This window comes from Chlamydotis macqueenii, chromosome 4, assembly GCF_036417535.1.
Source record: "Chlamydotis macqueenii isolate bChlMac1 chromosome 4, bChlMac1.mat, whole genome shotgun sequence".
Classification (NCBI taxonomy): domain Eukaryota; kingdom Metazoa; phylum Chordata; class Aves; order Otidiformes; family Otididae; genus Chlamydotis; species Chlamydotis macqueenii.
The window spans coordinates 26,170,795-26,183,598 of NC_141559.1; the positions used below are offsets into that span (position 1 = coordinate 26,170,795).

Consider the following 12,804-nt stretch of genomic DNA (forward strand, 5'->3'; position numbering starts at 1 on the left):
ATTTAGAAGCCGATGCTCAATTCTCCAAAGCTTCAATTGATGCTGTGTGTACAGTACAGAGATTTTTCCCTCCATGCCTCATAGTAATGTAAAGCAAAGGGGGAAACCACAACCCCAACTATATCTTCTGTGTGCTTGCCAAATTTTTACCAACTCCAAGAGGCATAAGTAGGAGACTGTAGCAGAAGACATCCAAGGAGCATTAAAAATTGCTTCTGGATGTCGCATAAGTGTTCAATGGCACTGTGCTTAAGCCAAAAAAAATTCCTTAAAATCTAAGGTGTATCAGCCAACTTGCACTGAGGTGATTTGCATAATTAATTACAGTATGTTTTACCCAAAATTTGAAAAACAAAAAGCTAGCTTGCTTCAATCAACCAGTAAACACAGATAAAAGATAGAAGTGACATGTCTAGTCACATTAAGTCCTTAATTACAGCCCACACCACTTACTACACCAACGTTCCATTTTCACTCAAAGTCATTATTTGTATTTCAAACCCGTACACATACAGTCTGCGTACAGCTGACCAGTAACTTTTGGAGGGCAGTATTTTTACATGCACTTTTATAATGCATTTTCCCAGTACAACAGATTTGAACAAGAAGTGCATTGAAATGTTATCACTTACACTCTTTGATGAACAGGTAGATCAGCGTTAATACCACAGTGTGACCACTAAACAGGAAGTCTCCACACAGGATGTGTGATCCAGTTATGGATAGACCACCACCAGAAATCAGTCGCAGGATCCTCTGAACCTTTGCTTGAGAGTCTCCATTCAACTAGATAACCAGAAAAAAAAAAGAAGTAATACAAAAAAGTTTAAGACACACCATAAGTAACTTGAGTAAACTTCTTGCCCAGACATATGTGGAGTCAGAGACAGGGAGAAAAGGACATATCTTCATTTTCTTTGCCTTTCTTTCATGTATTCTTAAAGAAATAAGCATGCATATCAAAGCTGACAGGTGCTAAAAATCAGCTTGATAACACTACCATTCTGTCTATGCTTTCCAAGGCTATTTTAAAGAATGCATTGTTTGAGTATGAGATGCAGAACATACTGGAAAGGTAAACATTAAAAATTGGTAAGGTCAGGTTTCTCATGATAACCATTGACAGAACACATAAAACCCATTCAAAATGGGTTCCAATACAGTACAACCTTGCATACCACTTCTGTCATTCTGTTGAGAGCTAAGCAATGTTTCTGCAGGACAAAAACCTCAAACTTGTTTAATTTTAGATTTGGTTACAAACTCAGTCAGGACTTCCTCAGATTTAGAAGATTTACTTTTTATTTTTAAATATGCATTAGGATCAGCTTTTGATTTCTTATAGATATTAGGCAAACACTCAGTTTCACCTAGCTGTTTAAAGATTAACTCTGGAAAAAAACCCAAAAAACAATAAACAGATAATTGAGTTTTCCATAATCAGAAAAATATTTACATGGGACAAAAAAAAAACACCAGAAGAGCTATCATGTTTTTTTCTAGAGTTCAAGTAATTCATCCTGGTTTAATGCTAGCAAAATGTCTCTGCTTAAAGTGCACTTAAGTTTTCCTTTGCTTATCTCTTCCCACTCCTCAATACACAATTTACTACACAAAGTCATTCCCCAAGCTAGTAGAGGAAACAAAACAACTGAGTCCTTACAATAGTGGTATGTAAATGAAGCTTTTCCAAATAGATTGATTCATAAGAGCAGTTCATCCACTATATTCTTAAGTTGTCCCAATGTGACAAAGTAAGACTGAACAAACATGATGCTATATCTCAAGACCGATGAGATCCTACCCAAGAGGTGACAAATTTATCTGCCAAGCAAATTTGCACTATTTTTTGGTTTCAAAATGTGTATCTTCTCAGTGCACAACCAAACTGTTTCTTACTCTCTCAAGTGCACACTGCTCCTTCAGCAGAGCCAACATGATACAGTCTGTTCCAAGACAATTACACGTCTACAACTTTATTAGTAACGTAAAATGGCAGTAACAGAATTCCTTTGTGTCACCACTTAACTATACTGACAAATTTTTAAAAATATGCTTGTAGAAATATTAGCATGTATGTGTTTCTATATGTATCAGCTCACTTAAATAGCTGAACTTGTTTTAGTCACATTTATATATATTTTGCAGGTTGGAAGCATGGACAGATAGCTGCCTTCAGGTATTGTGATAGCTCTTGACAAAATAGTGAGAGAAACAGGACAAAGCATATGATAACATTGTGGGTTTTTAAAAGGATACTCCAACACAAGCTTGTATCAGCCTGTGAATTACAATATTGACCTTGGGTATCCCACAATGTAAGAAAAAAATATTGCTGCAGTATTATAGTGATTAGCTTGAGCCTCATAAGCTAGTTTATTAATTTGGTAGCAGCACTATTTCAGTTTAGGTACTCTCCCTTAATGCATCTTAACTGCAGTAATAGCATGAGGCTCTCCCTGTATCACACAACTTTTGGTTTATCAGCATATGTTTTTGAAGGCATTAAATAATAAATTACTTTCAGTTGATAACACCTGGAACGTTATCTTCTGTTTGCTGTACTGAGCCATAAGGACTCAGGCAGAGACTAAGGCAAGAATTAGGGAGCAAGGGCTCTTACCTTCGGCGCACACTGAAAATGCATTCCAGGCACAGGTAAGGTGGTAACGTACATAGTAATACAGCGGTACAGATACAAAGTTCCTATTATAAAAAAGAACCTGCGTCCCACTATTGATCTGAAAGTAAGGGAAGAGGGAGAAAAGACTGAGTACAAAGTTCACATGCAGGATATAAGTGTTAACAGTTCTGGAGCTCTAGCTCTATTATATAGCTAAATCCCTAGAATTAAAGAGCAGCTCCAAAGAGCAGCTCCACCTGCTGCTCTTCACCACACACTTTTCTAAATCAAATACTAAAAAGTCTTTCTTCAGGTTTTAGTCTTCCTAGCTCATAATAGTATGTAACTACCACAAAGCTCCCACCAAAGCTATATGATCAACTTAACAGAGTCTCAGTCTAACTTAGGTGTGCAGTCAGGCATAGTCTTCCTCAAATTAGCGACCTTCTCTTTTTAGTCCCATGTTATAACCATGTACTTGACTTAAATATGTCTAGTTTAAGCAAATGAAGACAAAGGAAAAATCTTCTAGGCCAGCTGTACAGGACAGTGGGTTCCTCCTCAAATTTGGATGAGATTTTTTTACATTATAGTTATTTCCCTTGTATAAACATGGCCACATTAGTAAACATCGCTTTGAAAAGCCCAATCCCAGAATAAGTTTGACTACAGTGCAGTATAGGTGTCAAATTCAGATTTAAAAAACATTATTCAATAATCAGGTGAAATCTGTGTTTCTGTATCCAACATGGACACTGCAATATTTTCTAAATAAGTCATCCCTTTGTCATTTCCCTGCCAGCCCTATTCTACAATAGATTCTACCATAAGATTTCTTCTACCCAAACTGAACAAGGGAAACCAACATTCTGAAAACATACAGCAGAGAAAAAAAAGTATAGATACTTACTTGTATCTAAGAAATAACCATTGGAATATCCATAATCCAACTAGTATCATTCCATTTATTTCTGATACAGAAAAAGCCCATTTCACACGATCAATGTAATCAAAAAATTTGTCAGGCAAGGGAGGGCTTAGCTCCTTTGGAGGTACTCTCTCATGGACCACAGTGATCATGACAGTTGTTAGAATCAAGTTGAAGAGAGCATAGACAAAGGCAATGCCTGTTTTCCACCATTCCAGAGGAAATTTGTTTCTAGACTCAGCAGGCATAGCAATCTGGATGTAATCAGGGTATTTCTTCGTTGTTTTGCGCAAGCCATTAGACAAGCCCTTTGGTTTGCTAGTGCCATTTTTGTTCTCTTCACTGACTGAGAGAGTAGGTCGGGAGTAGCCATTAGAAGTGTCATTGTTTTGACCCTCCATGTGCTCTTCAAGCTTTGCAGTCTCAATGGTATTCATCCCCAAGTTGTACGGTCAAATCTGGTTTATCAGTGACCAATTTCTGGGCTCTCTACAGCCTGTTATTCCTTGAAGTCCAACGTTCTTGTTCCTAGGTGTGTTTTGATTTCTATAAAACTCTAAAAAGCATCCATTGTGCTTTCACTATTCAGATACTGTAGAGCAAATTGTGAAGACAAATCTTTCTTTCCTCTAGAGTGGTATCATCTGTAAAAAAAAAAAACACCAAAACAGATACTGAGGACATTCAGAACTAGTAGTGAAATACCAAACAAGTATCTTAGAAACGCTTATTCTAAGTCCCATCCAAGCCTACTTACATACACAGTCAAAAGACAAACTAGAAAAATGGTTACTATGAAATAATTCAAGCCAGTTCCTACTGAGTAACTTGATAAATTTCTGCTCAGTTTAGGAACTAGTACTAATTTAGGCTTTTTTTTTTCTTTAACAAAAAAGATCCACAGACTAATGATCATGACAGCACAATCATCAGAATTACGACTAATCCATGTTTACAGTAATACTGAATTTTACTGCTTAGGTGCATTCCATACAAAATATCTCCTTTTTGACCCTAAGGCTGCTACAGATATTAACATGGTTTGTCCACAGATATCAGGCAATCTTGTTTGTCCAGGTGACAGGACAGAAAACAGAAGAGTACTACAGGATTTGATTTTGTAAGGCATATGGTAATTTAGATCCATCTAGGAAACCTACTCAGTGGATAGCTCCATTAAGTTTTCTTGGATCTAAATGAGTATTTGAACCAAAAAAAAAGTAAAAATTGTGTCTAGTTAGTTACTATAGTACCTACTAAATAACTTCTGAAATTTCAGAGAACTGAGAAACACACCTTTGGATTAGATTCTTTCTTATGGTAACCTACATGTACAACAGACTACAAATGGAATTGTGTTTGTCCTTTAGTTAGTTAAAAATATATCTGAAAATTTATTTTTTTTAAACAAGAACAAATAGTAAGATTCATTATTACACTGAATTTATTTCAGGCTGCATTTGTCAATTCAGTAAAATCTCATTAGATAAAATAATTAGATAAGTGCATATATTTTATAACACTTTCTACAAAGAGAAAAAGTGCAGTTCACTTCTACAGAACAGGCATCGCTCTAGTCAAAACAAAGGCCATTTCCCCTCTCTTTCTTTAAAGTTCTGTGAAGTCACTTATCACAGTTGCGATGTACCTATTTTTATAGGCATAGCACATATATATGTATATTTATATACATGTATATGTAAATTTATAGGTATAGTATATATTTTTATAGGTCCTATAGCAAAAGTAGTATTGTTACATACAAAATGTTCACTATCTACCAGCAAATTATAATCCTCTTTTTAATTGTTCTGGTAAGAGAGGTTTAATCCTACCACCATTTCAAGTCTCTGCAGGGCAAGAGAGGCTGCCACAGTTTGCCATGCTGTAGGTACAATTAAGTCATCACAACAGAAACTAGAGCTGCCAGTCTCCCTAATTGTCCACCACAGAACTTTGCTTAAGAGAAAACTACCTGCTTAGAAAGAACCTGTCCAGTAACTGATGTCTTGATTGCAAAGTCAACCTAAAACCAAACAGCCCAGAAAGCCGGGTGTGTGTGTTTTGGTCTCTCACTCCTCATCCCCCCAGAGAAGACATTTAACATGGTCAGCATGTAGATCCCACCAACTCCCTAGCTGCTGCTCTTACTGCTGAAAGAGAGGTAAAGGTTCAGATCCCAAATATGTGAGATTCATACAAATAATATTGAATAGTCAAGAAACATTTCTGAATTAACTTCTCAGCAGTGCTTCGAAAATCTACAGTCATTGATTGACCTTTGCTAAATACCTAATCAGCAGGCATATGAAAACTGAAACACAAAACCCGAACAATAACTCTCCACACACCCCTTCCCCTGCAAAACACCACCCAGGAAAACAAGTGGTGATTTCAGATGCTTTTTCTCCCTCTTACTAATCGTATTGCAATTTCTGCTTCAGTAAGAGAAGGGGATGTTTAACCCAGCAGCCAGGCAATCTCTGATACTTCCTACAACCAAGAATATTATTTTAGAGCAGCTGCAGAAGCAACAACCTTATCTGAAACTAAAGCAGAGCTGCATTTCAACTTTCACAAGTCCTGTTCTTACCACACAGGTTCTTCTAATCCCTCTGTCTACTAAAGATAATCATATAACAGAACACTTGAACAGTTAGGTTCAGATTTTTTTCTATACAGTCACTTAAGTTTTGGAACATAAGTCCACCTAGCATTCACCTAAGTCAAGACCCTTCTTCTCAACACAATGTTATACATAGTCACTGATGTATAGACCAGCAAAACTTGACACCTTTTATTTTCTGTGCAGTTGAAACATCGTTAGAATGATGTATTTACTGAAAAACAGAGAACAGTAAGTAGTAACCTTAGTTATGTCCTTCTCTTCCCCACAAATATCTAACACCACTGGTAACACATGCAAAAGGAAGACTATATTTTCAGATATTTAATGACATCCAATCAAGCCCCAAAGACCAAAGAGCACCTGAACTACAGATGAACAACCTAACAACCTAAAAGCCAAGTGGCACTCAGGTTTTTATATTAACTTATTAACCAAAGCAATTATACCTACAGCTTGCAGGAAAAAGTCGTGTTCCTTCCTGGCACTTTTAAATGGATTATATGGCATATTGATCTACCATTTCTGATGGCTCATCAAGATTATTTCAAGTAGAGCACATACTGTGGTCAAACTTTTGTTTACATTGAGAGTTCAAGGTGCTATATATCATCTGATCAGTGATCTGTAAGAACATAAAGGCTTTCCTTTATAGTACCTTTTCAAACCTTTTCTCCCATATTCTAAAAGAAAGCAGAAACACCACTGACAAAAACACAAACATTCTGCTTGAAGCTTTCAGTCTGTTGCTGCCAATCCCATCCGACTGACCAGAAAAGGGACAGATAGAGAACACCAACAGCCTCATCATCCTCTGCTGCAGGCTGTAAGAAGGAACCCCTCAGAAGTACAGTTTTTTCTGCAAGCTTCCTGTCCCCAAGTCCCCACGAGGCATGTGCTCCTCTTAGCTTCCATGTTGTCTTATGTTAATTCAGGTAAAATATCCTACTGCTTCTTTTGTCAAAACTGAAATACTCCCACATCAGAAATAGCAGATGCCCATAAACTGCCTAGTAGTAGGCCTTAAATTTCTTCACTAATGAGGCAGCAATGCTCAGACATGGCCACCTTGCCAACATCTACAGTATGAAAATCAAACTCAAGCTCTAAGCTATGGAACATCCACTGCGGGAAGTCTCAAAGACTCACAAAAGTGGCCAAGTAACACAAAAGGATAAATAAAGTTTCTGTAAGGGATACACCCAGGTTTTAGAAACAAGCTCATAGAATCATAGAATGGTTAGGGTTGGAAGGGACCTTCAAAGGTCACCTAGTCCAACCCCCCTGCAAGGAGCAGGGACATCCCCAACCAGATCAGGTTGCTCAGAGCCTCATCCAGCCTGGCCTTGAACGTTACCAGGGATGGGGCTTCCACCACCTCTCTGGGCAACCTGTTCCAGTGTTCTACAACCCTCATAGGAAAAAAATTTTTCCTAAGATCTAATCTAAATCTACCCCCCTCTATTTTAAAACCATTACTCCTTGTCCTATCGCAACAGGCCCTACTGAACAGCCTCTCCCCATCTTTCTTGTAGGCCCCCTTCAGGTACTGGAAGACCACTATCAGGTCTCCCTGGAGCCTCCTCTTCTCCAGGCTGAACAGCCCCAACTCTCTCAGCCTGTCCTCATAGGAGAGGTGCTCCAGCCCTCTGATCATCTTTGTGGCCCTCCTCTGGACCTTCTCCAACTGGTCCATGTCCTTCTTGTGCTGGGGGCTCCAGAACTGGACACAGTACTCCAGGTGGGGTCTCACCAGGGCAGAGTAGAGGGGCAGAATCACCTCCCTCGACCTGCTGGCCACGCTCCTCTTGATGCGGTCCAGGATGTGGCTGGCTTTCTGGGACGCAAGGGCACATTGCCTGCTCATGTTGAGCTTCTCATCCACCAGCACTCCCAAGTCCTTCTCCTCAGGGCTGCTCTCAATCCATTCCCCGCCCAGCCTGTCTTTGTGCCTGGGATTGCCACGACCCAGGTGCAGGACCTTGCACTTGGCCTGGTTGAACTTCATAAGGTTGGCATGGGCCCACCTCTTCAGCCTGTCAAGGTCCCTCTGGATGGCACCCCTCCCTTCCAGCATGTTGACAGCACCACGCAGCTTGGTGTCATCAGCGAACTTGCTGAGGGTGCACTCTATCCCACTGTCCATGTCGCCAAAGATGTTGAACAGAGCCGGGCCCAACACGGACCCTTGAGGGACGCCACTCGTGACTGGTCTCCACATGGACATTGAGCCGTTAACCACCACTCTGAGTGCGGCCATCCAGTCAACTCTTTATCCACCGAGTGGTCCATCCATCAAACCCATGTCTCTCTAGTTTAGAGAGAAGGATGTCATGCGGGACAGTGTCAAAAGCTTTGCACAAGTCCAGGTAGATTATATCCTTTGCTCATCCCTTGTCCACCGATGCTGTAACCCTGTCATAGAAGACCACGAAATTGATCAGGCACAATCTGCCCTTGGTGAAGCCATGTTGGCTGTCACCAACCACCTCCTTGCTCTCCATGTACCTTAGCATGGTTTCCAGGAGAATCTCCTCCATGACCTTGCCAGGCACAGAGGTGAGGCTGACTGGCCTGTAGTTACCCGGGTCTTCCTTATTTCCCTTTTTAAAAATTGGGATTATGTTCCCTCTCTTCCAGTCATCAGGGACCTCACCAGACTGCCACAATTTCTCAAATATGATGGCCAATGGCTTGGCAACTTCATCCACCACTTCCCTCAGGACCTGTGGATGGATCTCATCAGGTCCCATGGACTTGTGCACCTTTAAGTTCCTCAGATGATCCCAAATCTGCTCTTCAAGTACAGTGGGCGGTTCTTCATCCTTGCAGTCCTTGCTTGCGCCTTCTACAGCTTGGGTGGTGGGACAGGAACTCTTATTGGTGAAGACTGAGGCAAGAAATTCATTGAGTACCTCAGCCTTCTCCATGTCCTAGGTAACCAGGACACCAGTTCCCTTCTGGAGGGGGCCTACATTTTCCTTGGACTTTCTTTTGTCCCCTACATACCTATAGAAACTCTTCTTGTAGCATTTTATATCCCTGGCCAGATTCAGTTCTGTCAGGGCTTTGGCCTTCCTCACCTGATCCCTGGCCACAGCCCCTTTGTAGACCTCCCAGGCTACCTGTCTCCATTTCCACCCTCTACAGGCATCCTTTACTTTCAGTTGGTCCAGGAGCTCCTTGCTCATCCACGCGGGCCTCCTGGCCTTTTTGCCCAACTTGTTCTTCGTCGGGATGCACCTCTGCTGAGCTTGGAGGAGGTGCTCCTTGAATACAGACCTTGAATACAGACCAACTTTCCTGGGCCCCTCTTCCCTCCAGGGCTGCCTCCCATGGCACTTGGCCCATCAGGTCCCTGAAAAGGCCGAAGTCTGCCGAAGTTTTCTTTTCAGAACCACTTTAATACCTTCTGAAAATAGGCATGTACTTCTATCAATTAGCAGAGCTTTTTAACTAGCAGTACTATACAGCAGAAGTCGCAATTGCCATAAGCCATATACTTCAAGTAAAATCTTAAGAGTGAAGAAGATGCAAAAAGAGCAAAGATCTGTTTATCCTGAGCTTCTACTTGCTTCCATGCAAATAGCTCCTTTAGTTTTCTGCATCCCTGTTTGCCTGTTGTTCAAAAGAAAAGAGTTGACTGGGGGTACAGCTTTGAGACACGTATAAGAAAGCATATCTACATTTGGCTTTCTTAAGAATAACAAGCTTTTATTTAGCTTTTAGTCATTCGATTTTCACATAAAGGTCATTTTCACAAAGTTAGCTCACAATCCGTGTTTCTCATACAGTATTTGGCACTTCCGTAACACTCCTCAAAATATTTTAACTGCTACCATTTATCAATGACTGATCAATCAACCTGCACAGGTCTTACAAATAAGTAGTTCTTAATCTGCTGTTCAAAATATGAACAACACTACTGGAGTAAGAGCATCCAAAACAGTCAAGATTGATCTACAAGGCCATTAAGGAAAGCTACATACTTGTATACAAGATGGAAAAGGTTTCTAGGCAGTAGTATTTTTAAACCTCTTTCACTTTTGTAAAGGTTGGCTCAAACATTTGATACAGCTGTAATATATTCTTGTATTTGGCAGTTGCAGAAAAAAGGGTCTGTAAATAAATTACTGCAGAGAAAAATTACACAATTGTAGGTAACATGAAAGCTATACTATCATATGGTTATCTGTAACAATTAGTAGGAAACAACTGCTAGCCAGCTTCTATTTTCTCCAGTCAAATTTTTAGGACTACCCATGGGACCAGAACTAGACAAGATGCTGGGTAGACTCTGCTACCTTGACAGCATAGAATAAAACTGGTTTTTTAGGGTTTCTTATTTTTAAAAGCATTCTACGTCTCAGTTCATTTTTACAGTATCCCTTCTTCCATGCTATATGTAGGCCTCACAGCATGTTGACTACTGGAAAGAAAAAACACCCACCCAAAAAAACCTCAACTGCCAAACCTGATGTGAGCAAAGTATATTTAGGTATGCAGAAACAGGACTGAGTTTAATAGGTTTGCTTATAATTTCTGTTTCCCAACAGTAAAAATATTTTCAGACCTGTGCTTATCTTTCAGCCTACCATGTTTATGCTTATGATCTATAAATGCACATACAAAGTGAATTGCAGTTTACCTAAAAGTTACAAGTTTGTCTACATTCTCTAACAGGCTGCCAACACATTTTGCTCATGTGATGCTAAAGCAGTGCAAGTAAGACAAGGCTGTATTACAGAAGTACCGTCCATTCAAATGTTCTCAGAACTGAGATCATAATCATGACGTCATTAGCAATAAATTTTACTTTTTATAAAAAGCATTAGCTACTTACCCTATATAAAATTATTTTCAGTGGTAGAAATTCAGCAGATACTCCCTCTACATCTTGAGAGGGAGATTTTGCAATATTGTCATTCAGGATTACTACCGTACCAACAGAAGCTGTCTTTTAAGGACTAAATCCCTACACCTACCCTGACAGACAGGAAAAGCTTCAAGGTTACCAGTTGTCTATTTGTACAATCCAAGTTTCACCAGTTCTGTGGAATTCTGTTTCTTTTGAAGCCGAAAAAGCTAAAGTAAGAGAAACTTAATAGTCCATGTAACTATTAAGCAAGTATTCTTTATTACAGCGCCAGGCAGCACGGGGGGGTAGTCCTGCCAAAACCGTGCCCCCCTGACACGGCAACTCACTCTGAATTTATACAACCCGGTGTTACATACACATGAAGTTTCACAATACATCTACGCATATGCATGACCTACCCCCGCTTCGTATTAAAATTAGTCCCAAGGGGTCATTTCCATGAACTACTCCCATCTGCGCTTGCACAGTGCCCTGTGGTGGTGGTTGTCGGGGGTCATGGGGATGAAGATAGGTGACTCCTCTTCGTCACCACTAGTAACCTTTTGTTCTCGCACAGGCACAGTTATATCTTGGCTTTTATTCAGGCTGTAAGGTCGGTTTTAGCTGATTCTTGAAGGAGGGCCCCTAGTCCTTATCAGGAACTGTCTTTTCATGAAGAATTGCAAAAACTCCCCATGAAAGATTTAGCAAATCGTTAAGCAAGTGATTCAAGCACTACTTATCACATTGGTATTCACAGCAATAATTAATCAAGGCCATATCCACTAAAATTTCTTTCACCCCTTCTCTTACTTCACACCTCTTAAGCAGGATATTAGTTTAATTTTCCCGGCATTTAGTATTCAGTGTGTTTCACAGCAGTCACAGGTTTCTGAAACAGTGTCCCCAAAATGACAAAAAATATTAATACCCACATATTTTATTTATAATCAACATATTTACACATAAGTAATTTTTTCCTTAAGACCACTAATCAGGACCCCAGTGACTACCTAAGCAAGGGAAGGACAAAAAAAAAAAATATCTTTGACATCTTTTATCATTCTCAACACTGATGAGTAGGTTTGCCATAATCATGTGAAGTAGCATCTTCAAACCTTCAATTGTTTGGTCCACAGACTCCAAAGGATCATATTTGGTAACCAAGAGTTTAATGCCATTTAAAGGTGTTTTGTATCCTGACACCACGAGAGGCTTAGATTTTCTTCCTTGTTATTTACTCTTATCTTTTAAGAACCAAGGTCACAATTTCTGTTAAATGGCAATTACTTGTTATCTTTTAGTGCCAGAGTAACTCATTCTGTCAATAATCCACAGGTATACAGCATAAACAAAGACAGTCATACTTAGAGGTTAAAACCTTTGTTTTAGGAAAGACTGTTAAGATTGTTCGAGTTATATCCCTAGAATGAGAAGTGCTAACAGACTAATTCACATCAGAAGAAGCCTCAGGAAGTCTCTAGGCCTCTGGCCAGGATCAGCTATGGCATCAGATTAGGCTGCTCGGTGCTTCATCCAGCTGTACCTCCAAAGACACACCTCTAGCCTGTTCCACCGCATGGCTGTTCTTGCAGTGGAAGTTTGGCTTCGTTTGTTTTTTTGTTTGTTTGTTTGGGTTTTTTGTTTGTTTTAATTTACCTTTTTTGGTAGAGCCTGTCCCCAGTGTTCCTGAGGACCTTGTAGGTATGAAGGGGCTGCTGTTTGGTCCCCTGAGCTGCCTTTTCTTCAGCTGAAACAACCCAGTTCCC

General features: G+C 40.0%; 1 protein-coding gene across 1 annotated transcript in view; it reads right to left on the minus strand.

Moving 5' to 3' along the window:
• SGMS2 (sphingomyelin synthase 2) overlaps positions 1 to 12,804 on the minus strand; it is a 34,588-nt gene that overhangs the window by 6,378 nt on the left and 15,406 nt on the right. The window contains exons 2-4 of the mRNA XM_086747506.1: positions 3,534 to 4,195; positions 2,624 to 2,741; positions 633 to 786 (exon numbers count right to left, since the gene is read on the minus strand). Coding sequence (XP_086603632.1) covers positions 633 to 786; positions 2,624 to 2,741; positions 3,534 to 3,988 — 727 coding nt within the window. The 5' untranslated portion in view covers positions 3,989 to 4,195. The remainder of the gene's footprint in view (positions 1 to 632; positions 787 to 2,623; positions 2,742 to 3,533; positions 4,196 to 12,804) is intronic.